This window comes from Stegostoma tigrinum, chromosome 18 (assembly GCF_030684315.1).
Source record: "Stegostoma tigrinum isolate sSteTig4 chromosome 18, sSteTig4.hap1, whole genome shotgun sequence".
Classification (NCBI taxonomy): Eukaryota; Metazoa; Chordata; class Chondrichthyes; order Orectolobiformes; family Stegostomatidae; genus Stegostoma; species Stegostoma tigrinum.
The window spans coordinates 17,607,588-17,634,347 of record NC_081371.1 but is presented as its reverse complement, the minus strand read 5'-3'; the positions used below and the strand labels follow the sequence as shown (position 1 = coordinate 17,634,347).

Genomic DNA, 26,760 nt, shown 5'->3' with positions numbered 1-26,760 from the left:
TGCCACTATTTAAGAAATGTGGTAAAGAAAAGCCAAGGAACTATAGACCGGTGAACCTGATATTGGTGAGGGGCAAGTTGTTGGAGGGAATCCTAAGAGATGGGATTTACATGTATTTGGAAAGGCAAGGACGAATTAGGGATAGTCAGCATGGCTTTGTGTGTGGGAAATTGTGTCTCACTGACTTGATTGAGTTTTTTCAAGTAACAAAGAGGAGTGATGAGGGCAGAGCGCTGGGCGTGATCTATATGGACTTCAGTAAGTCATTCGACAAGGTTCCTCATTGTAGACTGGTTTGTAAGGTTAGATCACATAAAGTACAGGGAGAACCAGCCATTTGGATGCAGACCTGGCTTGAAGGTAGAAGACAGAGGGCGATGGTGGAGAGGGTTGCTTTTCAGACTGGAGACCTGTGACCAGCAATGTGCCACAAGGATCGGTGCTGGGTCCACTGCTTGTCATTTATATGTGACTTGAATGTGAACATAGCAGGTATGGTCAGTAGATTTGCAGATGACACCAAAATTGGAGGTGTAGTGTACAATGAAGAAGATAAGCTCCAAGTACAACAGGATCTTGATCAGATGGGCCAACAGGCTGAGGAATGGCATATGGAGTTTAATTTAGATGAATATGAGGTGCTGCATTTTGGAAAGGCAAATCAGAGCAGGACTAATACATTTAAATGGTAAGATCCTGGGGCGCATTGCTGAACAACAACTTTGGGGTACAGGTTCATAGTTCCTTGAAAGTGGAGTCACAGGGAGACAGGATAGTGAAGGTGGCGTTGGTATGCTTGCCTTTATTGGTCAGTGCATTGAGTACAGGAATTGAGAAGTCATGATGTGACTGTATAGGGCATTGGTTAGGCCATTATTGGAATACTGCATGCAATTCCTACTATAGGAAGGATGTTGTGAAACTTGAAAAAGTTCAGAAAATATTTACAAGGATGTCAGTGGGTTGATGGGTTTGAGCTATAGGGAGAGGCATGGTCGCTCAGTGGTTAGCACTGAAGCCTCACAGCGCCAGGGACCCGGATTCAATTCCGCACTCGGATGACTGTCTATGTGGAGTTTGCACGTTCTCTCCGTGTCTGTGTGGGTTTCTTCCAGGTGCTCTGGTTTCCTCCAACAAAGATGTGCAGGCTAGGTGGATTGGCTAAGCTAAATTGCCCATAGCGTTCAGGGAGGTGCGGGCTAGGTGGGTCACAGGGGCATGGGTCTGGGTGGGATGTTCTGTGGGTCGGTGTGGACTTGTTAGGCCGGAGGGCCTGTTTCCACACTGTAGGGATTCTATGATCTTCTATGATCTGTTTTCCATGAAGCATCAGAGGCAGAGGGGTAAGTTCATTGAGGTTTATAAAATCATGAGGGCCATGGAGAGGGTGAAGGGCCAAGGTCTTTTCCCCAAGGTAGGGGAGTCAAAAACTGGAGGGCATAGGTGATCTTTATAAGTGACTTGGATGAGGAAGTGGAAGACTGGGTTAGTAAGTTTGCCGATGACACGAAGGTTGGTGGCATTGGGGACAGTGCAGGGGGCTGTTGTAGGCTGCAACAGGACATTGACAGGATGCAGAGCTAGGCAAAGATGTGGTAGATGGAATTCAACCCAGAAAAGTGTGAAGTGATTCATTTTGGAAGGTCGAATTTGAATGCAGAATACAGGGTTAATGGCAGGATTCTTGGCAGTGTGGAGGAATGGAGCCATCTTGGGGTTCATGTCCACAGATCCCTCAAACCTGCTACCCAAGTTGAAAGGGTTGCAAAGAAGGCGTATGGTGTGTTGGCTTTCATTGGCAGGGGAATTGACTTTAAGAGCCATGAGGTTATGCTGCAGCCCTATAAGACTCTGGTTAGATCATACTCGGCATATTGTGTACAGTTCTGGTCACCTCATTACAGGAAACATGTGGAAGCTTCAGAGAGGGTGCAGAGGAGACTTACCAGGGTACTGCCTGGACTGGAGGGCAGGTCGTATGGGGAAAGCCTGAGGGATGTAGGGCATTTTTTTCACTGGAGCGAAGAAGGACGAGAGGTGACTTGATAGAGAGTTACAAGATGATGAGAGGGAGAGATTGAGTGGACAATCAGAGACTTTTTCCCAGGGCGGAAATAACTATTACCAGGGGCATAAATTTTAAGGTAACTGGAAGAAGGTATATGGGAGATATCAGAGGTAGGTTCTTTACACAGGGAGTGGTGGGCGTGAGGAATGTGCTGCCGGTAGCGGTAGTGGAATCAGATACGTTACAGACTTTTAAGCAACTCTTAGATAGGCACATTGAGGATAGTAAAATGTGGGATATACAGGATGGGTTGATCTTAGCAGGATAATAGGTCGGCACAACATTATGGGTCAAAGGGCCTGTGTGGTACTGTTCTATGTTTGATGTGAGTGTGAAAGATTTAAAAAGGGCCTGAAAAGGTTTCCCTTTATGCAGAAGGTGGTGTGTGTGTGGAATGAGCTGCCAGAGGAAGTGGTGGAGGCTGGTACAATTACAACATTTAAAATGCATCTGGATGGGTATATGAATAGGAAGGGTTTAGAGGGGTATGGGCCAAGTACTAGTAAATAGGACTAGATGAATTTAGGATATTATGAATGTGTGAATTTAGGACCAAATCATCTGTTTCCAAGCTGTACACCTCTACCACTCTGTGACTCTATAACAGGAACCTCCAGACTTCCATGTTTACCTTGCAGATTCCAGACATTTCAGTCAATTTCAGAACAGTGATGATGGCAAATGCTGAGAACTTCAGTCACACATACTGCAAAATTTACTTCAACTTCTGCATGGATAGTAAAAATACTGACTTCACTTGAGCCTCTAGGAAACCACTGAACAGAAAATATCATGAGGTACAGCTGTGTGATTGTACATACTGCAATCTTCCTGCCACCTTGGACTAACAGGATGTGTGTGTGTGAGAGAGCAAAGAGGTAAGGGTCTCCTGAGAACGCCATAAGACAGAATGAAACAATGAAGTTTGCATGAATCAGTGTGGCAGTTAAACTGACTTTTGGGATATGATAATATAGCAGCAGTTCACTCTAGTTTCTTATAACTGTACTATGTTTAAGTATACAGTCTAGTAGAAAGCTGAGGATGCAAGAAAACAAAATGTTCCCACTCTTCTGTAATTCCCTTTTCAAGGTGGTAAGTACATGGCAGTAGCAGAGGCAGTTTTCAAGTGATTTTTGGCTGCCTTGTACTGTCTGTAAACCTGAAAATATGTGTGTGTGTATATATATATATATATATATATATATATATATGATCAATCAGCTCTCCATTGCTTATCTCTTGAATGGTCAGGTAAACACCTTAGTTTTCCGAAGGAGATAGTGACATCCAGATTTCACCAATAGGAACCTGGGGATGAGTAGATTTATGAAATTTTCTAAATGTTCCTGTAGATAGAAGTCAAAATATATAAACACATCTGGGGCATGCAGGATTGAACCCAAACCTTTTCGGCCACAGGTAGGGACGCAACCATTGTGCCACAAGAGCCCTAATCACAGAAGGACTCAAACCTACAACCTTCTGCTACTAAATGTTCCTGTACACTACTGTAAATCTATTCCCCCATAACAGTACTATTTTTCTTGGACAATAACTGTTTCCTGTGCAAGTCCAACACAGACAATATACCATTAATATAAAGCTTAATGATACCCAAATCACAGACACACCTACTACAAACCTCAACATGATTTGGACCCGATAAACCCATGGGGACTGATTAAACTTTAACATTCCAGTCAAGTGAAAACTTCAAAGCACACTTTCCCTCGGTTTGTGATACATCCCCACCACTCCATCCCTCCCCTCCACGACATCGACACGTCAGAGGCAGGCACATTGCTAACTTAAGTGTGGACGTTAGCTATGGTTTGTTTAGCTCATTCACAGGATGAGGGTGTCTCTGGTTAGGCAGCATTTACTGCCCATCCCTAATTGCCCAGAGAGCTGTTAAGAATCAGCCACCTTGCAGTGGGTCTGGAGTCACATGAAGGCCAGACCAGGTAAGGGTGGCAGCTTCCTAGAGTGAACCAAATGGGTTTTTTCCAACAATCGATAATGGATTTGTGTCATCATTAGACTCTTAATTCCAGATATTTTATTGAATTCAAACTCTACCATCTGCTGTGGCAGGATTCGAACCTGGGTCCCCAGAACATTACCTGGGGGTCTCTGGATTAACAGTCCAGCGATAATTCTACTAGGCCATCAGGTTCCCACAATACCTCTGTGAAAGCTTCTATGCCTTCAAAGCGAGATGAATCTCTAAAACCATTTCATCACATCCCTCACAAGAAAACCTCAAAATCCCAGGAAAATGCCTGAAAGCATGAAAGCCTAGTAAAATGGATCTCTACACTAGTTTCTGACCAGAGCTCATGGGGAAATGAGTTTCTCTGACCTAACCATCAGGCAACAATTTCTGCATCATCTGGAATGAAATTAAAACAACTTGTTATAGGATTCTGATTACAGCTCATCATCCAATACGACTGGAAAACTTGAAATCCAAGGACAGAAGCCATTTATAACCTCCTAAAATGGTAAATAAACAATTCCCAGGATGTCTACTTCCACCGATGTAGATATTAGTTGCACAGTCAGTGGCTATCATTCTTAAGATCAACTGAAACCGTTGTAATACTGTATCAGTGGATTTTCTGAAGTTTAGGGGACACCATCTCGGAATTATTTGATGAAGTTCCAATATTCAATGAGTATATTCATATGGCAAAGTACTGAGCTCTAAGAAAAGGATTAGCTTCCATTGTGAACTAAGTTAGTGCAGTGGGCATTGCAATGCGCTCAGTACTCATGGGCAAAACAGCCAGGATCTCTGCACCAAATGATGCCCAATAAGGACTGCTGGAGATGTGAAAGGTGGGGCAGGCTGTGTTAATAGCATACAAGTCCAACAGCCCCCTGAACCTTCCTGCCACATTCAAGCCAGAGGATAATCATTTAGCAGTGAAGTAGCTTGGCAGTGATACTGCTGACACATTTTACACTAGAAGTCACCATTCCTAAGGTTGGATTGGTGAGACAAGAGAACAGAAAGAGAAGTTAATTGGTAAGTTATTGCCTTGTGAGTTAGCAGAAATTATTTGCTGACTGAGCAGAATCTGCTTGCTCCCAGTCTGATGTCTTCTGCTACCTTGTACTGGAATCATTCTCTGCTTTTGAGAGAGTAGAATCCCCAAAACACGGGGTGGGGGGTGGGGAGGACAATCAGCGGCTAGCAATAAACCACCCTATAGTTCTTCCACCGACATTAAGTTGTTAATTTTGGTTATTCAGTGATTATGTCTGATGCAGAACGTGAAGGGTGTTTGTGTGAATGTGCCTGTTAAAATAAGCATATTGAGGGGATTAGGGTGGATGTAACATTCAACTCTCACTAAAAGGCATTCAGATGGATAATTTCTCAATCCATTTCATTATGGGTGACCCTTAGAACTGCTGCAAACCACACAGCTCAGTCCACGGGTTCGCATGGTGAACAAGAACCAAATACCAGTGGAACTCCCACTGTTCAATTTTCCCCCTCTCTCCCTATTTAGTTCAGAACCCTCTCCCTCTTCCCTTTTCTGATGAAGGGTCTAGGCCCGAAACGTCAGCTTTTGTGCTCCTAAGATGCTGCTTGGCCTGCTGTGTTCATTCAGCTCCACACTATGTCATCTAAGACTCTTAGATGGTTTGATAGCATTGCTGTGGAGAGACTGATCTTCTTTGAGGGAGAGTCTAAGAACTGAGGCCAAAATCTCAGAGTCAGGTGTTGGCCAGTTCTGACAAAAATGAGGAGAAATTTCTTCTCTCAGAAGATAGTGAATTTTTAAGCTCAGTGGGCTGTAGAATCTGGGTTGTTGGGTATTTTCAATGGCTTACTTCTGCTCCTATGTTGTATCCCTGCCTTCATTCTTTAATCCCTCCACAGTAACCTTGTTGCTAGATTTTACTTACCTTCCTAATGTTTCTCTCTAACAAAGGTCACTATCCTGAAGTTGCTAATGCCACCACCTGTTACCAACTGTGTATGCTTCCATGCACCGCAGTCCTTCCTCTCTCTCTCACGCACCAAGCAAGCCCTCTCAGTCATCCTCTTCTTTCTCCTCCCCACACCCCACGTGCCCCACATCTCTACATCCACCAGCGTCTCCCCTCCACCAACTCCAAGACCATGGGATTGCGTGCTCCATTTAATCCTACAGCTCACCAGCCTGTGCTCCAAATCATTTACCATTCAGAAATGTGCAAATAGACAAAATCTGCATGTTAGTACTCCCACAGGTGGTTTTCTTTTGCCAGAGGAAACACCTAATGTACTTGTGCCCTAAGAAATCAAATTGTACACTATTCAACTATCATTTTGGATATGATTTACTCAACATTTTCATATCAATTAACATTATGCCTCCTTACAGTTCTCCCAGCTGCCATGCATCCTTAGTAGGATGCTCTGCTGACACTAGTCACTGTTTGTCTGGCCTGGTTCCTGCACTCCCCTTTCTGGTTGAATTATAAACTTGTAGCACATGTACTAAAGCACAGGAGACAACTATCGAAGTACTTGCACCACACTGGCCAGCTTCCTCACTGCTAGCCTGGAAAATGAAGATTATATGCTGCACAGCTGTCTGATAAATGGTGCTGAATATGTGAAAAATCAACTTTCCTATTGCCAAAGTGCCCAGAAAGGGACTATCTTCAAAGAAGGAATAAACGTTTGACAGAAACTCCCTTTCTAACACGAATGAAGAGTAGGTGAGCACTGTGAAGACTGACTGCAATTCTGAGAGGGGTATATCTACTGACCCACAGTCAGTGGTGAAAACATGGTTGTGAAATACAAAACCTAGGATTTCTTCCAACACTATGAGTTTTAATTCACAGCGTTCCTTTTAGTCAGAAGGATCCCTGCCTGGATGCCATCCTGCTTGAAAGGCTTGGATCTGTCAGGCAGAGACAGTGCAAACCAAGTACAGATATCATTGAGCTGCAGGTTCTGTTTCTTGAAGGGGGGAGTTGGGGGGGGGGGCGTGGCGGTGAGGTAGGGGTTCAGGATGGGTGAGTGACTGGGGTTTCTAGCTGCGTTTTGGTGGAGGGAGGGGGTGTTGGTGGTGAGAGCTAAAACCAGTACGTCCACAGGGCCAGGTGAGAAGCAGTCAGAGCAAAACTCAAGTAGAGACTTAATTGTTAATGAAAGGTCCCACAAAGCAAGAAGAGAGTCACTAATTGACCTATCAATGGAAGACAACATGGCAACACAAATCCCTTGAACCTCAGAGCAAATGTATAGCACAAAGAGTATTTTGACGTAAGAACACTCTTTGTACAGAAGCCATTATATGACTGTTGTCTTGGAAAGACATCATCGAATGCTTACAGGAAGGTTATAGCATTTTCATAAACAAGTAATAGTTATGAAGTCAACAAGAAGACTAAATTGCTAGTGAATTGTCACTTTGTATTACTGTGCACAATAATATTTGTTAATAAATACATTCAGAGAGCAACTAGGAGGATGTTTCTCTGATATTGAACCGTTTTAAACCATACATTCTTCCACCCTCTTATTGGGCAGAAGATATAGAAGTTTGTATATACATATAACCAGATTTATGACAGCTTCTTCCCCACTGTTATCAAACTATTGAATGGACCTCTTAAATATTAACTTTGATCTTTGTGTCTGCACTTTCTCAATATCATAACAGTGCATCCTGCACTCTGTTCAGTAACCCTAACACACTCGAATGGTACAATCTGCCAGTAAAGCACGCAAGACAACACATTTCATTCTGCTTTGGTACACATGACAATAATAAAATCCAACCAAAATATTTTGTAACATGTACACAGTAGCCCCCATTTCTTGTTCACAACACAAAATCAAGGTAGCCCACACTGCAATACATTTACTCTGGTGCAAACATCAACAAAACCTTACTGCCGTTTTCCCCAGATTAGAACAAATGCACATGCTCAAATGTTTGACAGAACTTTAAGGTTTTACTGCCTCTGACATTTCACATACATCTATATTTCCTTATAATAAATATAAAGTCAAATTTAGTAAAAAAATGTTAAAATACATGAAGTTCAGAGAAAGGGATTACATTTAAAAAGTTTAACACACCCAATTCATTATTTATAATGAAACATACGTGATTGAACTTCATCACAATATTATAAACTACTCTATGAACAAACTTCAAGGGACAGAGCGTGCACGAGCCAGTGAGTGCGAGACGTTAGACAGGACAGAGTGCAAGAGACAGTGACAGAGGGAAGGGGAACAGCATGAAGAGGGAGTGGAAGGGCATGAAGAGGAATGGGGGAAGGATTTTGAGAGGGGTGTGGGTTGGGGAGAAGCAGAAGGGTGGTGGCACAGTCCTGACAGCACCAAGTTCAAATTGAGCCTGGAACTATTCGTATGTGTTAGGTGGTCTTTTGGATAGCCATCTTTGCACATATGCTAATCACCTCCCTTAAGAACAGACTTCTGTTCTGTGATATACAGAGAAAATTAAAAAATGGGTATTATTACTGGAAAAGGGGCATTAATGCATCATAGGGGTCAGGAATAAAAATGACAACTTTCAAAGTGATATCACACAGTGACTTTATCCTGACGATTTAGGTGGTGAAGGTGGTGATAAATGGTACTGAAATCTAGCTCGTCCTCCAGAACACCACTAACAATGTTGCTAAATAGCAAGTATGAGCCAGCTGTCTGACCAAAGGAAGGATCACGTATCGTTTACATAAAGTCACCATTGTCCTATTGGACCATTGGGCTGCTCCCTCACTCGGGGAAGACAAGTGCCGGTGAGAATCACCATACCTCGGGCAAAGGGAAAGTTGGAGGTGGAGAATCCTTCATGGTTACCTCAGCAAGTGTGGGAATGGAACCCACTCTGTTGGCAGTACTCTGCAATGTGAACCACATGTTCCAGCCAAATGCACCTAGCAACCCCCAGCACTTTATATCAGAGGTTACTACCTAGTGTAAACAAAAAGTGCTGGAAATTACAGCATGTCAAGCAGCATCCATGGAGAATGAGTAAGCTAACATTGAGACTCGATGACTCTTCAGAGCTCTTGCAGTCTTGGGAACTGCAGCAATCTTACTGCGCTGCGATGCATCCAGATGGGATGATTTCTGCAGTGCATAAAAATTGTTTTCAGTCCTTGTGGACATGACAAATTTCCTTTGCCTCCTGAGGAAGAGGCGATGTTGTGCTTTCTGGTTTGTCACATTGTCGTGGGTGCACTAGGACAGATTGCTGGTGATCATCACTCCCAGAAACTTGATGCTTTTGATCATCTCCGCTTCAGGACCATTGATGCAGAGAGGGGCGTGCCCTCCAGCCTGCTTCCTGAAGCCAATGACCAGCTCTTTCATTTTGCTGACATTGATGGAGAGATTGTTATGTTTACTTAACGCTGCTAAGCACTCAATCTCTTTCCTATATTCTGTCTTATTGTTGTTTGAGATTCGACCTACTACGGTAGTGTTGTCAAACTTGTAAATGGAGTTGGGGCTGAAATTGGCCACACATTCATGAGTGTACATGGAGTACAGAAGGGGGTTGAGTACACAGCCTTGCAGGGCACCGGTGTGGAGGGGATTCTGGTGGAGGCGGTGTTGTTGCCTATTCTTACTGAGTGCAGTTCATGGGTCAGAAAGTTGAAGACTCAGTTGGGAGTGGGGAGCTGAGATCTAGGTTGAGTTTAGAGATGAATTTGTTTGGAATTAAGATGTTGAAGGTGGGACTGTAGTGAAGAAGTAGGAAACTGATGTACGTATCTTTGTTATCCAGATGTTCTAGGGATGAGTATAGGGCCAGGGAGATGGCATCGGCTGGGGAACTGTTGTGCCAGTAGGTGAATTGCAAAGGATTAAGGCAATTTGATCGGGTAGAGTTTGATATGAGCCATTATTAACCTCTTGAAGTACTTCCTAATTATGCAGGTCAGAGCCACGAGGCAGTAGTCATTGAGGCACAATGCACAATTTTCCTTTGGCACCGTGAGGATGGTTGTCTTCTTGAAACAGGTGAGGACTTTAGATTGTAGTGAGGCAAGGTTAAAGATGTCTGTAAATAATCCCATCAGACGCTCTGCACAGGATCTGAGTGCACGGCCGGGGACTCCATCTGGGCCAGTCGCTTTTCACAAGTTCGTTCTCAAGATTCAAAATACATTTACAGTAAGCAATAAGTAGGTAGCGGTAGCTGGGAGGCAGACAGGGAAGAAGCATCAGCTAGAGAAGCAGGATGAAAGTGGTTGCAACTGTGTGTTGGCCTCTTTCCCGTCGACACTGAGCAGCTGACAGCTCCACTGGGCTCTGACCCAATTTCCACACTCGCTCCAACTCAGCTTAAAAATGTCAATGGGAATTTCCTGCTGAGATGAAGGAAGACAAGCTCAGGCAAGCAAGAACAAGCCTCGCATTGATGAGAGCTATTAATAAATAATAAGGGTCTGCCAGCATTTTAAAGGTGACTTTAACAACGGTTTCCTTCTCTAGAACTTGAATTCTCTATTCCATTTTCAAAGAACAAACACCTGCAACAACAGTGAAGATTTTCATTCATGCTTAAATCTCTCCTGCTTGGGATAGTAGATGTTTACAAAAAAAAAGCATATTAAATTCTCTTGTTTGAACAGGTTGCTCCAACGCACTTGTCCAATTCCATTGTTTGTTTTAGTCAGAGAAAAGAGGAGCAAAGCATTTATCAAAACAGGATGAAAGCAGCAACAGCACACAGAATTCAAACATGAAATGATAGTTTTAGATGAGATCAAATTGTATCACTGTGCGTCAGAGTTTCTATAGTTTAAAAAACCCTGAAGTTTGGATCAGCTGATTAAACCGAAGAGTAGAAATTTAAAGTTGCCATCTACAACTCCTGACAATGTTGATTGTTATTTAGACTTACATGAAGGATGACCACATTGGGTATGACAGCATGAAATAAGCTGAGGAATTCACTTTAAGTTCCTCTGTGGAGCTGACTAACTTCTCTATGAGTTACAGAATGAATTGACACACTATGCATTTTACTCTGCCTAACAGCTCCAAATGGCCGAGGGCAGAATAAACAGTAAATGAATATTTGACCGAAACTGGGCTGGCAAGCAAAAGGTTTAAATCATGCAACTTTTGCATGGTAGAAGGTTGGTGCTTACAAATTCGGTCGAGCATTCAAACATTAATCTAAAGATAATAAAGATCATATCAACACCAACCAAAGTCAAATTCAATCTTTAACTTCAGAAAAAAAAAATTTAGAAACCTGAGTTTCAAACCCACCTTCTGAGTGTGCGAGTGAGAGTGGAGTTTTGAACTTTCAACCTAGCGGTACATACTTTCCAAACATCCTTGAATTTTTAAAACTGCATCAGTCTGAAATATTTTCTATTTAAGTTATCTAGCCTCAGCAGTCTGCTCAAAAGGCTGTTTGTCAAGCAGGAAAGACAGCAGCAATCCCCTTTGCCCCTGATACATCGGAGCTAGGGGTGGGGGGAGGTGAAATCGAATTGAGACCTATCAACTGGACACTAGCTTCAGGCCTGTTCACCGAGTTGTCAAACTTCTTCAGCTCAGCTGCGACCGATCTGCAAGGTGGGGCCACAAGGGCAAATATTAACTTTGAAAGAAAAGTGCAACAAACTCCTCTAAGTCTAAATTACTAGGTATATAAAAACAGGACATGGACTAAAAATCTGAAGTTTCCTACAGAAATCCAGCAAAGGGTCAACTATAATTCTCACTTCCACTAAAAACAAATCGATGTTTTATTTTAAAGCAACCTCTTTGATCAACTTCAACAACACAGTGCCTGTAACCCCCCCAAAATGTGTACCTATCCCTGGAGGAAGGCAGGTACGGCTCAGCATTTCGACACTAATTTGGATGTGCCTCGTCTCATTTTCTTGGATGAAACTAGAAACATTTTAATTTCTCAGTGGAGGAAAAGAATCTTCTACTTATGCAGCAACTGTCATGAAGTCAACCCAAAGCATTTTACAGCCAATTATATTCTTCTGAAGTGTAGTCCCTTACGTCATGCAATAAATGCAGCAACCTATTTGCACACACAGTGTCCTACAAATAATAATACGGTAATAACCAAAGAATCTAACATGGTACAGAAAAATATATGAATTGGTAACAGAAGTGGATGATTTGGCTCTATAAGCCTGTACTGCTGTACCGTAAGATCAAGGCTGATCTACAGTTCACATTGCCATCTAACTCCGACAAGAATGGATTTCCTTGCCTCACAAAAAGTCTATCCACCACACCGTCCTAAAAAAAATTTAATGACTTTTACCTTCACCATTTTCTGAAGCAGACTGTTCAAAAGTCACAACTTGGGGGAAACCTCTTCATCTCTGCTCTAAAAGGGCAACTCCTCATTTTAAAACAGTGGGTTAGGTTTGGACAGCATAGTTAGGAGATTGGCAGGAAACTAAGTGTGCATTAATCCCGAGTTTTGGTTCCTCTACAAGTCCAAACATCCTTTCCCACGTTCACCTAGTCAATATCGTTTGGGACCTCATATGTTTAATCAAAATCACCCCTCGCTCTTCCAAACTCCACTGAAAACAAGCACAGCTTTTCCAATCTTCTTCAAGACAACCAACTCAATTCAGATATCAACCTAATAAGCCTCCTCTGAACTAACTGCAATGCTTTGACATTATTCCTTAAGCAGGGAGACCAAAACAGTGCAGAATATGACAGGCAGTCTCACCAAACATAATATCCCTATTTTAGTGTTCAATCTCTCCCTCAAAGAATTAGCATTCAAGATCCCATCCTGTACCTACTAACTATCAGTGACTTTTCTGCTAGAGCACCTTGATCCCACTGCACCTCAGAATTTCAAAGTCATTCTCAGTTTATAAAAACTCTGCTTGTTTATTCTTTCTTGTCAAAGTGAGCTTGACACTGTCCCACATTATACTCCGTTAGCCAGATTTTTGCCTACTCACGTAGCCTATCAGTCTGCATGCATGTTGTCATCTGCACACACTTTTGCACCCATCTTTAAGTCATCTGCAAATTGAGCCACCATGCTTTCAACCTCATCCAAGTCACTGATATAAACTGAAACAAACTGAAGGCACAGCACAGATCACCACAAAACTCCACTTGTCACATGTTGCCAATTAGACAAAAACCAAGTAATTTATACTCTGACCGGCAGGAGACAAACTCCTGAACGATGCTAACATGTCACCCCCTACACGATGAGCTCCTACACTGCGCTAAAGCCTTTCGCATGGGACCCTTTCAAAACCATTCTGGAAATCCAAGTACAGCTCATAAAGGGCAGCCCTTTATCAACAGTGAATGAATGATTGTATTTTAACTTGTAAATCATAGTAACACAACAAAAATAAAGAGTGAAACATTTTCATTTGTTGCCACGATTTGGCACCATTTTGAATAATTTAAAAAAAGAACAAAATTTTAAAAATCTAGTTGAAAGAGTGCCCATCAGCCTCGAGCAAGCTCATCACCATCAACAACTCCTGCACTGCCATCCCTCCTCGACTGCTTTGGTCACTATCGACTCCGGGCCCAACCAATGTAGTTACCAATTCTCAGGTGGCATCTTTTGCTGCTGGGCTGATACCCTTCTGTCACTGCCTCCGCTGGACCAAACAATGTCAGAGTCACACCTCTTGCCGCAGGGTCCGCCTCAATGTTGCTGTGATGCCCTTCTGTCAGCGCTTTGCCGTCACCAACACCAAACTCGCTGATCCTCAGGAGCCACCTGTCGCTGCTGGGCCTACCTCCCTGACATCACACATGATGCAGTAGCCGCCAATTCCGAGGCCAGGTCCTGTGCTTACCTCAGGAAAGTAAGTAAGACCTCACACGAGGTCTGCGCACTGGGCCCTCACCACTGCAAATGTTATCTGAGCTCAGGGCAACAGGTAAGCAAAGGTATAGAGGAATAAGGAAAAGGTATAGAGGTATAAGGAAAAAAAAAGGAACGCAGTCAGAGTGAAGGAGCTCTAGCTCAGGAGCCCTACTGTGCTGCCATCTTGTTTGCTATAGTGTGACTCTTGAAGAATTCTAATAAATTCTCTTCGATAAAACCACAAAACTGGATGCAAAATTCAATCCTGCTGTGGTCACTGCTATCTTGAGGTGTCTTTACTCTGAAGTCATTAACCACTTCTCTCACATTGCACAATACCAAAATCTTGTATGAGCATTCTATTTACTTTGCCAGGCTATTGCTGCCACTCTTATGTTTCCAGTTTATCAGTAGATTAAAATCACGCACAATTAATCAACCATCCTTTACCTCAAGCACCCGTTAAATTTTCTTTCATACTATGTTCCACATTGTGGTTACTGTAAAGGGGCTAGTAGATCCCTCCTGTTGGTGACTTAGTTTCCCTTCAGTTCTTCATCTTCATCCAAATGGATTCTATGTCCAAAGATCCTGAACAAAAGGTTATCCCATTACCATCCTGAGCTGCAGCATTACTCCATTACCTTGATCTAGTTCCCATTCTTGCATATCATAAAACCCTCAACATTCAGGACCCAATTTTAGTCATACTGCAGTCACAGGTCCATAACAGTTATCAGATCATACTTATTCTCTTTAATATGAACTACCAATTTACTTACATTGTTATGAATGATACATGCACTCAGTTATAGACTCAACAGGACTTTTCTTTGCTCCCTTTGCAGCACCTAGTCTTGATTATTGTTGCATCATTAGGCTTATTCTCTGTCCTTTCCCACTATTCTCCGATTTCCATTTCCCCACATTGCTGTTTTGTTCTTTTGCCTCGACTCTATCCCTTGGTTGGTTACATTTACTCACACTTGATCCCTCATTTCGCCTGGCCTTGTTTATTTTAAAGTCCTCTGTACTTTCCTAGTTATATCGCTCATGAGAAATGTAATTCAGGCAATGGTGGTATATCCTACTTATCTTAGTATTGGTACTTGCCCCATGCACATGAACCCAATTCTCCCACATTGGTCTACAAAGCCACAAATTCACTGCTCTCATCTTAACATCAGCCCATATGCATGTGGTTTAGGTGCTAATCCAGAAATTATATCTTCTGAAGTTCTGCTTTGTAAATTTAGCATACAACTTATAGTAGTCCCTTGGCAGCACCTCTTTCCTATATCTACCAATGATTTTAGTACCAACGTGGACCATGATGACTAGATCTTAACATTCCCATTTTAAGTTCTTTTCCAGAGCAGATGTTCCAAACTCCAACACAACTATTTGGAAAGTCTCTGCCGCAGAAAAGAGCATCAATGCTGCCATGAGACTGTTCCTTACCACATCCACATTCCTTTGTGCACCTGACCTTATGACTGTTTCGACGGTGATAGTGAGGAAAGATAAAACACCAAATCTCTATTCTACCGAAGAGGTGCTGCATCATCTTTAATATCCAACAAATGATCATTTTCTCTGCCCAATCAGACAATGACGCAGTTCCAAGTTTCTTCAAAATTCACTATGTATTTGGACAGGAGGAAAATTAGAATATTCTGCCCTTCAAGCTGCTCCTCCGTTCAATAAAGGTCATTTCAGATTTGTGTAGGTGTTGGATTCCACATTTAAACCTAATCCCAATAACCTTTTTGATTCTTGTTAGGTAACAGAATCAATCTTCACCTTTAAAATATTTAAGGGCTTGGAGGTCACCACCTTGATGCAGTTCTAACGTTGCACAAACATCAGAAAAGCATTCTCCTCATCAATTTGTTTAATACTACTGCCCCTTTGTTCTTGTTGTTCAGAGCTACAGAGTCACTCTCTGTCACAGAAAGCAGCTGAGGCCAATGTTTTCGAGAAGGAGGAGGTGGCTAGATAAAGATCAAAGGGCTAAAGGGATCAAAGTGAATGGGGAGAAAGTGGGAACAGGATACTGAGCTGGATGATCAACCACAGTCATACTGAGTGGTGGACAAGGCTCAAAAGGCCTACTCCTGTACCAATTTTGTACACTTTTATGAAACAAATTTCCACATCTACTGTGTCTAGACCTTTCAGAATCTTATACACTCGTATCAAGTCACCCGTCACTCTTCTAAACTTGTGAAAGAAAAGCCCACTTTTGTCCATGCTTTCCACGTAAAGCAAACATGCAGATTCCAGATATGCATGCAGTCAACTTCCGCTAAACTGTCTCCAATGCAGTGACATTCTTCCTTAAGGATGGAGGCTAAAGCTGTACACAGTATTTGAGAGGACTTCAGTGCAGTCTGGCTAAATCTCTTCCTGAATTGATAATTGCTGCCAAGCTGTTTCACTTCAATCACAATGATGGTTTTAAACATCTATCTTGATTTCTCAGCTAAAAACAAAACCGAGCATTCTGTGGAAGTGTGAAATTTATAAAACATTTGGTGAAGGTCATTACAAACTGAAAGTCAGTCAACACCTGGAAAACTGAGTAGACATTCAATGAGCTAATGCACATCTTTAGAGAGAATATGTATTGGATATGATATTGATATCTGTCTATTCCACATGGATTACCAACATTTCTTGTTTTTATTATGTTGACACATGCCATAATTACGCAAAGTTACAAACTGAGGTCTTGACAGGGAATGATTGAAACAATAACTATTGTATTTCCAAGTAATTTTTGGCAGGTGGAGACAAAATTATTCCACAGTAATGTGCTTGAACTTAACAGCAGGCCAAACCCATTTAAAATTTAAATAGATTTGTTAATGTGCTTCGGTTGGATTGATTGAGTCGGGAGGAAAAAGGATGAGCCAAGTAAATGTGGAGTAAGGAAACTCTAAGATTGGGATTAAGTTGCAAGAAAGAAGGTAATTTTAAGGTTTGCATTTTAACTTTAGAAATAAAGCAACCTAAACCAGAGATTATTGATGAGACATAAAAATAATTAATGCTAGAGTATCCCAGAAATGCAAGCTCCATTGTTTATAAAAACGAGTTCTACTGCAAAGCCAGGTGCTCTCAAGAGCTTCCAATTGATGTGGTTTCTGCAGTTTTACATCTTTACTGACACTAAACTCCACACAAATCCATGGGGCTCCTTTAACCAGGAACTCCAGGAGAGATCAAAGAATTTTAAACCACATTATTAACACCGGAGAGCTGAAAATATTTTCTCAAGCTATAAAGAACCACAGATCCACCCAATCCCAAATGCCCCTAGACCGTGTTTACTGCAGGGATGCTCATCTTCTAGAATACTAGCTTTCAAGTCAAAAACTCCTCCCTATGAAAACAAACCACCCACTCAGCAAAGCCTAACCCAGCAACAAGCTGCATATTTCCTATGACCATTCCAGAAACCACAAAGTCTGAAGCAATTACATGATATAGTCTTCATGAAGAAGCTTCTCTACACATCAGGCAGAGTTACACTTTTGAATAAAAAGTGGAAGCCAAACAGCTGAATGGAGCAAATTTGCCACTGCTAAATGCGAAAATCGATACGGGCTCAATTGATATAGTATTATCCTGAATAGGGCAAAGACAGCTCTTCTGTAATCTTTCGAGATTTTCACTGCCATCCAAAAAAATTGATGCTGTCCCTTAACAAGTTACCAAAACAAAAAGATAGATACAGTTCATTCCATAACTTCAGGAGGTCATTTCATTGCCAACATATTGAGTGCAGTCCTTGCCGTGATGTAGAACTTGCGGCACTCAATTTTAAACACAGCAACTCCCACAAACAGCTGACTCCAGCATCGGCAGTTCTTACTATCTCTAAATGAGTTAATGATCTGTTTATTGGTTTAATTGAAGTTGGTTGGGAATAATTGTGGGACAGTCACTTGGAAAATCCCTCTGTTGTTCTTCAAATGGCCTGAAGGGACTTTAAATGGATGAGCAAGTCTTGCTCATACTGAGTGAAATGATCGACGAGCAACAATTAACAAGAATTTAAATAAAACCTAATTACTTTCAGCCGCAACCTTTCAATTAAGATTTTACTCTCAACGATCACATTTCGCATCACTCTTCCCCAGTCACCGATTAGTGAACATAGAATCATTTTAATGAAATGTTATGCTGGATGAACACAGCAGGCCCAGCAGCATCTCAGGAGCATAAAAGCTGACGTTTCGGGCCTAGACCCCTCTCTGATGAAGGGTCTAGGCCCGAAACGTCAGCTTTTGTGCTCCTGAGATGCTGCTGGGCCTGCTGTGTTCATCCAGCCTCACATTTCGTTATCTTGGATTCTCCAGCATCTGCAGTTCCCATTATCATAGAATCATTTTAATGAGGTTTCAACACAGCACTGCCACAATCTTAAACCACCTGATGTTTTCATACCAGTCATGAAATACTTTGGAAATTGGTTAGAAGGGCTTTTATACATCTAGAAAACTAAACAGGAAATCTTAGTGTTCATCGGCTCAGTTTCTCATGATTCACTGTTCTGGTCATGTTTATAGTGTCCAATAAGGGAACAATTGAATGATCTGTGTGTCACCAGTCAACGTGGTGGTAACAGAAGTGAGAACCGGGCAGAGGTACATTTTCTTTCGCCTTAGCATTTGCATTGCTCTCTTTTGGTCACCTGACTGCAAATGCACACATTCTGTGGTTTGCAAATCACAGGCCAAGGTTGTTCAAACTTTAATTAAAAAGTAGCTAAGGTACTGACTGAGTTTACGTTCATCATAACGGGTTCTGCTGATTATGAGGAAAAGTCTGAAAACTTCCATAAATGTGGAAAGATGAGCTTGAACTCCAACAGCAGCCTGAACCCATTTAAAATTTAAACTTATTTAAATCAGGTAAATTATCTTTTAAGTTAGAGATGGATTTTGAGTCTAGCTAAAAGTGGAGGCCCCAAACAAGTCTAACATTTTTAAAATTAGTAAGAGTCTTTCACAAGCTTTGATTGGTAGCATGAACTCAAGCGTAGATTCACATTATTGTGGATAATTGGGAAATACAGACTCTGAAAACTGCTGATTAGTCATCTACATTACTTTTGTGAAAGCTATGGCACAGACAGTTACTAAAACTACACAAGCAGTCATTTTCCACTTTGAACTTCCTCTCCAAAACTCACTTCTTCCAAGAGGCTCATTCTGGAATTCTGCACATCTCAGATACTCAGTCATTTTCTTGTAAACCATATACAACACATTAAAAATTAAATGAAAAGCACAGCAGACTCAAAAGGGTTCCTTTGTACTTCTGGGATTGTGAACACAATAACTATTCACGTGTATCACTTGCAAAGTCAGCAGTATTTTTCCAATGGGAATCATGCTTTCACAGCTGCCTCACACCACAGGGCCTGGCAGATGACAACAGCTGCGTGGTAACAAGCACAAGATTAACCCTGCTGCCTTCAGGTAAGGAAACATTTCTTCAGAAGATACAGAACCTGTGGAATTCTCAACCACAGATGGCTGTGGAGACCAAGTCATTCAAGAATGAGATAAAAGTTTTAGATTTGGAAGGCACCAATGGGTAGGAGGAAAAGGCAGAAATATGACATTGAGACAGACCATCAGCCATGATCATACTGAATGGTGGAGCAGGCTCAAAGGTTGAATGGCCTACTCCCACTCCTAGTTTTTATGTTTCTTTATAAATTCATGCTACAGTGAAACAGAATCAAAAAGGAACCAGTGACCTTTATCATTTCAAGCAGCTTTTTAAAGAGGTAGAGGTTTCTTTGCTTCTTTCAAAAGCATCTAATAATAATTTGAGCCTTTCAAACATAACATGCACAGCACCACCATTTGGTACACAGTTTGTATGTGCCCACGTGCTTGGGAATGTGATTAACCAGAAAGAATGCTGGATCTATCTGCACTGCTCTTGAAATGGTTACTGAAACAAAAAAAGTGTGTCTGGTGTGCAACAGCAACCTTTGATCTTATGTTCAGAACAGAAGGACTGCCAAAAATATTCCACTAGGAATAAATATTTATTGTACCCAGATTCAAGTGTGAACTACATGTATTGACTTAAAAGAAATTCAGTGGGAACCCAGTTAGCAACCAGATAAAGCACTGAGTGAGCCCTTTCATATCTGTCACTGGATTCATATCCAACCCAGAGAGATGAAGGGAAGGCTTTCATTTGATAATTCAAGGATCCAATGTGAAGTGAGGTTGGGCAGTCTCAGCACCAGTCCCAACAGGTGCATTTTTACAATGTAAATCTTCTCCTAAATGGGTGATTTCACTTAGATTTGGAAAGAAAATAGATTTCTAATATGAATGCAGTATCTTCTGAACTCAAGACCAAAGTCAAATGCTGGAACAGAATGGAACAACTACCTAACTTCAGAGCACCTAGAGTGACACAGGAGGCACAATTTTCCCCAATTAGCCTGCGCTGGACGGCAGGCCAATTTTCAGATCAGGAACCCAATTCCCTCATGAGGGCTTTGCCAAAGTTCTTTCCAAGAACAGCAGTTTTAACACTGTTTTGAGGAACTCCCAGATCAACAATCAAGGCCAAGGAAGGGTCAGATGTATGGAGCTGAAGGAATGTCTCTGATTCCAGGGACTGATTTTTGAGGCCACAGGAATGAGGAAATGACAGTTTTGCACTCTTACCCAAAAGTCAGGCTGAGGTTGCCAGAGGCCTCATTGAGGTGGTCTCTCCCGAGTACTGGAGGTAGAGAACAACATCCTCAAACATGTGAGGATGGAAGTGGACAAGGAACTTAGAACAGTGGTTCTCCCCAACCTGGAAAAACAGTGAACCAGGAGGACAAATGACATCAGCAGGGCATGACAGGCAAGTGACATAATGCCAGATGCTAAGCTCACACCATGACTTGGCCAATGTTCTCCTGCACAACACTCCTCAAACCAACATCTCTTAAGGACCACTTGCTTTCACCTTGAGGTCATCTCACATCCCTATCCAAAAAGCCAAACTGACATTCACCTTGGCTGTACCCACACTCCACTCTTGTGCTCCACAAGAGGCAGCCTTCCTTCCTTTCAACAAAAGTAATTACACTCACAGTTCACTGCTTTTTCACTCTCAAAACTTGAATTGAGTCTAATGATGAACATCAATTCATTGTCAACTTTTGGAAAAATCCATCTGGTTCACTAATACCCTTTAGGGAGGGGAACTGCCATTCTTACCTGGTCTGGTCTCCATGTGACTCCAGATGCACAACAACTGTTGACCCTTAACTGTCCTCTGGGCAATTGGGAATAGTCATTAAAATACTCCTGATGTTGCGTACTCAGCAACACTCTCATCTCATGAATTAATTTTTAAAAAACAAAGGTAGTGTCCAAATTGGGTAGACGGAGGCTGTTGGGTGGTGACAGTGATCCTCCAGTCACTGGCACCTTGTTGGTCATTTGCAACATGTGCCTTGCTGGTTCACTGAAAAGGAGGTTTTATTCCAGATACAGGTGTCAGCTGTGGTCTGCCAGAAGATTCTGTACATCCTGACACACTGGAGCTCAGGCATGATAAAAGTGATTATTTGTCTACGGACTGCACTGTAGGGATCATGCCCTCTTCCACATGGTTCTCGATGCTCTTTCCAAGATGGGTGGGATTGGAAATGTGGCCAGTGCTGCTTTTGGACCTGTTACTGGCAACGACATGATCTCAGTAGCAGTGAAAGCTGAAAGTGGGTAAGCTGGCTCCATGTCATACTGAATGGCTGTACTCTTCTGTTGCCAGCAAAGTGAGTGAAGTGTTGGATAGATCAAGTGTCTTCCAATAACTTAAAAATCACAGTCAAGCAGTGATAGCCCTCTCTGATAGACATGCTCTGAACAGCTGCTCACCTGGCTATGGCTGGAGATTCTCACTACAACTGATCAAATCTTGTACAGCTTGTCAGTTTCACTGGAGGAACTCTTCCCGCAATGTACCTGCTTCAGTAATCCTGGCAAAGCGCACATACAGTGTGGAAGCTGTGTGCTGCCAGGAAAGGAGGATTTCATAATTGAAAAACCTCCGAGTTAACTCTTTAATCACTTCTGTTGCCTTCCCACACCTCAGACCTATGAGCTCTTCCACTCTGAACCCACAGCAGAGAAGGTCAGAGTGAGCCAAATGATGTTGGGATGCTAATCAACTATCATTTTTCAGCTCTTTCCCATCCTGCATTCACTGGAATCCGTCTTCTTCTACACAAGGAAATTTGACCCATATGCGAAACAGAGAAACATACTTGTCCTTGAACAAAGACAAAAAATTTCCAGCAATACTAGGTCTGTATTACATTAGAAAAAATTAGTTTATTCCACAACTCTCAGTCAACTGTTCATGGTTGTATTCAAATCATGTCCCTGCTTTACAGAGTAGCATGATGACTGGCATGTGTTCATATACAATTATTAACCTAAAGCACCTTGTGATTTCAACTAACCATGTTCATTTTGTTCTCTCACCCTGCACAGCTTCAAATAACATCAGCCACAGTCAATATTGATACAAAATTATTTTTCTATCATTTCTAACTCTGTGCATGACTGCTACAAAACAAGATACTGACAAAGGAATTCAAACTATGAAAAAGAAAAGCCCAACTGAAACGTCAATTGCATACCCAGTAGGAAAACAACTTTGTATCTGTGCAAATGTTCATTGCATCCCCTTCCTTTTGTTGTCCTTTTGAAGACAGCATTAATTTGGAATGTGCTCGAGTTCTGACACAGGGGCTACACTTAGGACGGTCAACTGGAGCCACAAGACCTGATGCATTGCTGGCTATTTCCAGCATCTGTTGTAATTATACTTCGCATAAATTACATCTATAATGACAAGGAGGTCTCCCAAAAGGTACTCCAGAATCCCATCATATATGAGCCACACATTCTGATTTGACTAACTAGTCACCAAAACTCAATTGCTTCAATAAATATGGAGATGCTAAATCTTGGCTGGGTCACTAGTCCAGCAAATCCTCTTGTTGTAATAAGTAAAACAGAAAATGAATGGAACGTTCAAGGCAAGTATTTGTGCTCCATTTGATTTTAGTGTATTAATTATTACAGTTGGAGTGATACAGAGTGCTCATTTGATATTCTAGAAACTGTTTCTTTCTAATTAGATTCAATGTAATGAGGCCATTGTACTGAACTACAAATTTGCAATGGAGCACTAAACATTAAAAATAAATTGCCGCATGTTTACTTTGGAGTTTGTGCCATTTATACATATTGTTTTACAAAATCAACACTGTTTCAAATTACCACTAGCCTTGGGTTTGACTTTAATTCAAACCATTGTGCATTGACTCTATAAATGTTAAGCTCCACATCACTCAGTTTTTACCACATCCGCAGTTTAAAAAGAGGTTGCAGGAGACAATTGAAACCACATGCTAATGTACAAAAGGTCAGAGACAGAAGAATAAAGTGTCTCACAATGCCTCTCCTCACCCATTTCTTAACAGTTAAAAGATGCAGTTTACGCCTACCTGCAATATAAGCAGCATCTGAATGAGTGAAGGTGGGACTCTCGCACGTGGCCGTGACAGAGCATCTTCTAGTTTCACGTTTAGTGTGATAATATTCCTGAAATGCAATAGGGCTATCTGTCGAACGGTGGGTTCTTTTCCCTGTTAAATCAATTAAAAACAAAAACGTAACAAAGTATGATTAAAAGTATTAAAGGACTTTAATGGACACAGCTATATGAAAATCTGCAGAGTTACACATTAAGTCATGATAGAAAGCACAAAAATCTACCACAGTAAACTTGAGCGAAACAATACCACCAAATCCATACACCAACATTGGCATTTATATTCAATTGTTCTAAGGGCACTGATGCAAATTACAATTTTATACTGGAATTCAATCTTGTCCATCTCTAATCAAACTTTACTGATGTGATTATCAATCAAACCGCATTCACTTTTATGGGTGCTGTTATCACTGGCAAGACCATCTCCAATTGCCCTAAGACTATAATGAATGGAACAGATCTTAATTTTCATTGTTAGAAATGTCAAGTCAGGGTTGCAGATCAGGTAGGAGGTGCTAGTGAGGCCCTCTGTGCCACTGGTGCACCCACAGTGTGGGGTGGGGAGTGAGTTCCAGGATATTGCTCCAGTAAAACAACGGCAAGCTATTGCTGGTGTGGGACTTGCAAGATGCAGTGTTCCTGGAGCCCTTGTCTTTCTAGTCAGTAAACTGTCAGTTTTCAAGGTGCTGTTGAAGAAGCCTTGGTAAGTTATTGCAATGCATCCTGCAAATGAAACACACTGCTGCTATTGTGATGGTGCACAGAATCAATGTATCTGATTGTAGAGAACCAAACTGGTTGCTTCATCCTGGATTGTGTAGAGCTTCTTAAGTGCTGTTCATACAAACGGGAGTATATGATCACACTCTTGATTTGTGCTTTGTAGATGGTAGGCAGGCTTTGAGGAGTTAGGCAGGGGCGGCACGGTGGCTCAGTGCTTAGCACTGCATCCTCAGCGCCAGGGACCCAGGTTCAATTCCAGCATCGGGCAACTGTCTGTGTGGAGTTTGCACATTCTCCCCGTGTCTGTGTGGGTTTCCTCTGGGTGCTCCGGTTTCCTCCCACAGTCCAACGATGCGCAGGCTAGGTGGATTGGCCATGCTAAATTGCCCATAGTGTTCAGGGGTGTGGGGGTTATGGGGGATGGGTCTGCGTGGGATGCTGCAAGGGTTGGTGTGGACTTGTGGGGCCGAAGGGCCTGTTCCCACACTGTAGGGGATCTAATAAATAATAAAGTTACTTAATACAGAATTTTGACCTTCTAAGTCTTGTATTTAGTTTTTATATGGCTGGTCTAGTTCAGTTTCTGGTCAATAGTAACCCCAGGATACTGACAGGAGGACATTCACCAATGGTAATGCCAAATGGAGATGGAGGCAGCCATTGCCTGGCACTTGTTTAGCAAAAAATGTTACTTGCCAGTTATCAGTCCAAGCCCAAATATGCTCAGCCCTTGCTGCACACTTTGATATCCAAGTTGTGAAGAACACAGTGCAGTCTTTGGAAAATATCCTCACTTATGACCTTACAATGCAGGGAAACTCACTGATGGGATAGCTGAAGATAGTTTTACCTAGAACACTGCACTGAGGTAGCCCTGTAGAGATGTTACGGGGCTAAAGTGATTGGCCTCCAACAATCACAACTAGCTTCCTTTGTGCTAAGTACAACTCTGAATAGTTTTTCAGAAACAGAAAAAAAGTGTTCCTCTCAATTCCTACTGATTGCAATTTTACGAAACTATCTAGATCCTACACTCGGTAAAATGCTGCTTGCACATGCAGGACAAACACTCAAATTCTGCTCTTGGGCCAAGACTGTAATGAGATATGGAGTAGAATGTTTTTTTTAAAAAAAAAATCAACTTCAGAAATACATTTTAGTTTGCAGGTTTAAACTTGAACTCATCTTTTACGAACAAGAAAAAAGCAACGCATTGAATATAATTAATGTTCATTCTTCGGATGTATTACTGACAAGTCCAGCAATTATTGTTCATCCCTAGTAACTCTGAGATGGTGGTAAGGTTTTTCTTCTTGCATCGGTTTGATACAACTACATTCATTGTTAGGCCACTTCAGAGGAGGAGTTAAAAGTCAACTACGCTTGTGCATGGTTAAAGGTACACATAATACCGACCAGCTTGCTTCTTGTCATGTAGGGCATTAAACAACAAATCCACACCTTCATGACGACTGTTACGGAAGCATCTTTTATTTGAAAATCGTTATTGAAGCTGAATTAATCCAGAGGATAGAAGCTCAAATCACACTAACTGCAATTCAGGATTAGTCAAAGCCTCTAGACTGCTATACCTGTAACATAATTCCATGACCAAGATATCCCTAACATCTCCCTAGATTGCAGCTGTAAAAACAGGACTTTTATTTCAGACTTGTGGTACAATAATCTCTGAATTAGACTCAAAGTTTCAGGAGACACAGAAGGTTGAGTGAGCTTTTTTGGATTGAACAGATAGAAATGTAGGAGAACAATAATAGGCTTGTGCCTGAATGTTTCTTTTCAATGAAGTTTACATTAGTCAACAGAAACAGTCCATTGAGTGACAGAGCTGTACCTCCTTATTTCCTGCTTATTAAATATTTACCCCCAATTTAATGTAGTTCACCTTCTACAGCTGTGGTACTACTGTTGGAAAAAATTCAAATCTTCCAGACCAAGTACATGCCCATGGTCAAGAAGCCGACAAATGTGTTATGTGTTGCCTAGTGTCTACAGTTGATGCTGATGCCTACATTTATAACTTGATTTGTTCAAAGCTAACTCGACAGCATGCACAATTCTGTTTGAAGTTTTAATTAATTTCAGCATACTGACAGTGGAAATGTATGAATTTAGATTCCCTAATGGCTACCCCATCAAGTTGATGTACAAGAGGAAGACTGTGTCGACATGAACACTTGTGATCTAAGACAATTTGATGGAATTGCCTCATGTAGCTGCTCAACTTCAATTCGACTGAAAACGTTCCCAAAATTGAACTGTGAATTATTTGACATTTTACTAGGAACTACAAAAATATTTCACTTGAGAAGCCCTACAGATTGTAGAATGTTAGGCAAAACATATTTTACAAAAGGTGCTCTAATTATTCACAGGCCGGTCTTTATGAATTGCTTCAGGCATTCATTATATGTTTAAGTCGTTGCTATAAACTAAACGGTTTCTGTGTAATACCTCATTAATCTGCTCATTTTAATCCATGTGCACCAGCCT

General features: G+C 41.6%; 1 protein-coding gene across 6 annotated transcripts in view; it reads right to left on the bottom strand.

Moving 5' to 3' along the window:
- prr5b (proline rich 5b (renal)) overlaps positions 1 to 26,760 on the bottom strand; it is a 106,752-nt gene that overhangs the window by 15,276 nt on the left and 64,716 nt on the right. For all 6 annotated transcript variants that reach the window (XM_048548559.2, XM_048548556.2, XM_048548563.2 and 3 more), the window contains one exon: positions 23,474 to 23,614. In XM_048548559.2, the coding sequence (XP_048404516.2) occupies positions 23,474 to 23,614 (141 nt within the window). The remainder of the gene's footprint in view (positions 1 to 23,473; positions 23,615 to 26,760) is intronic.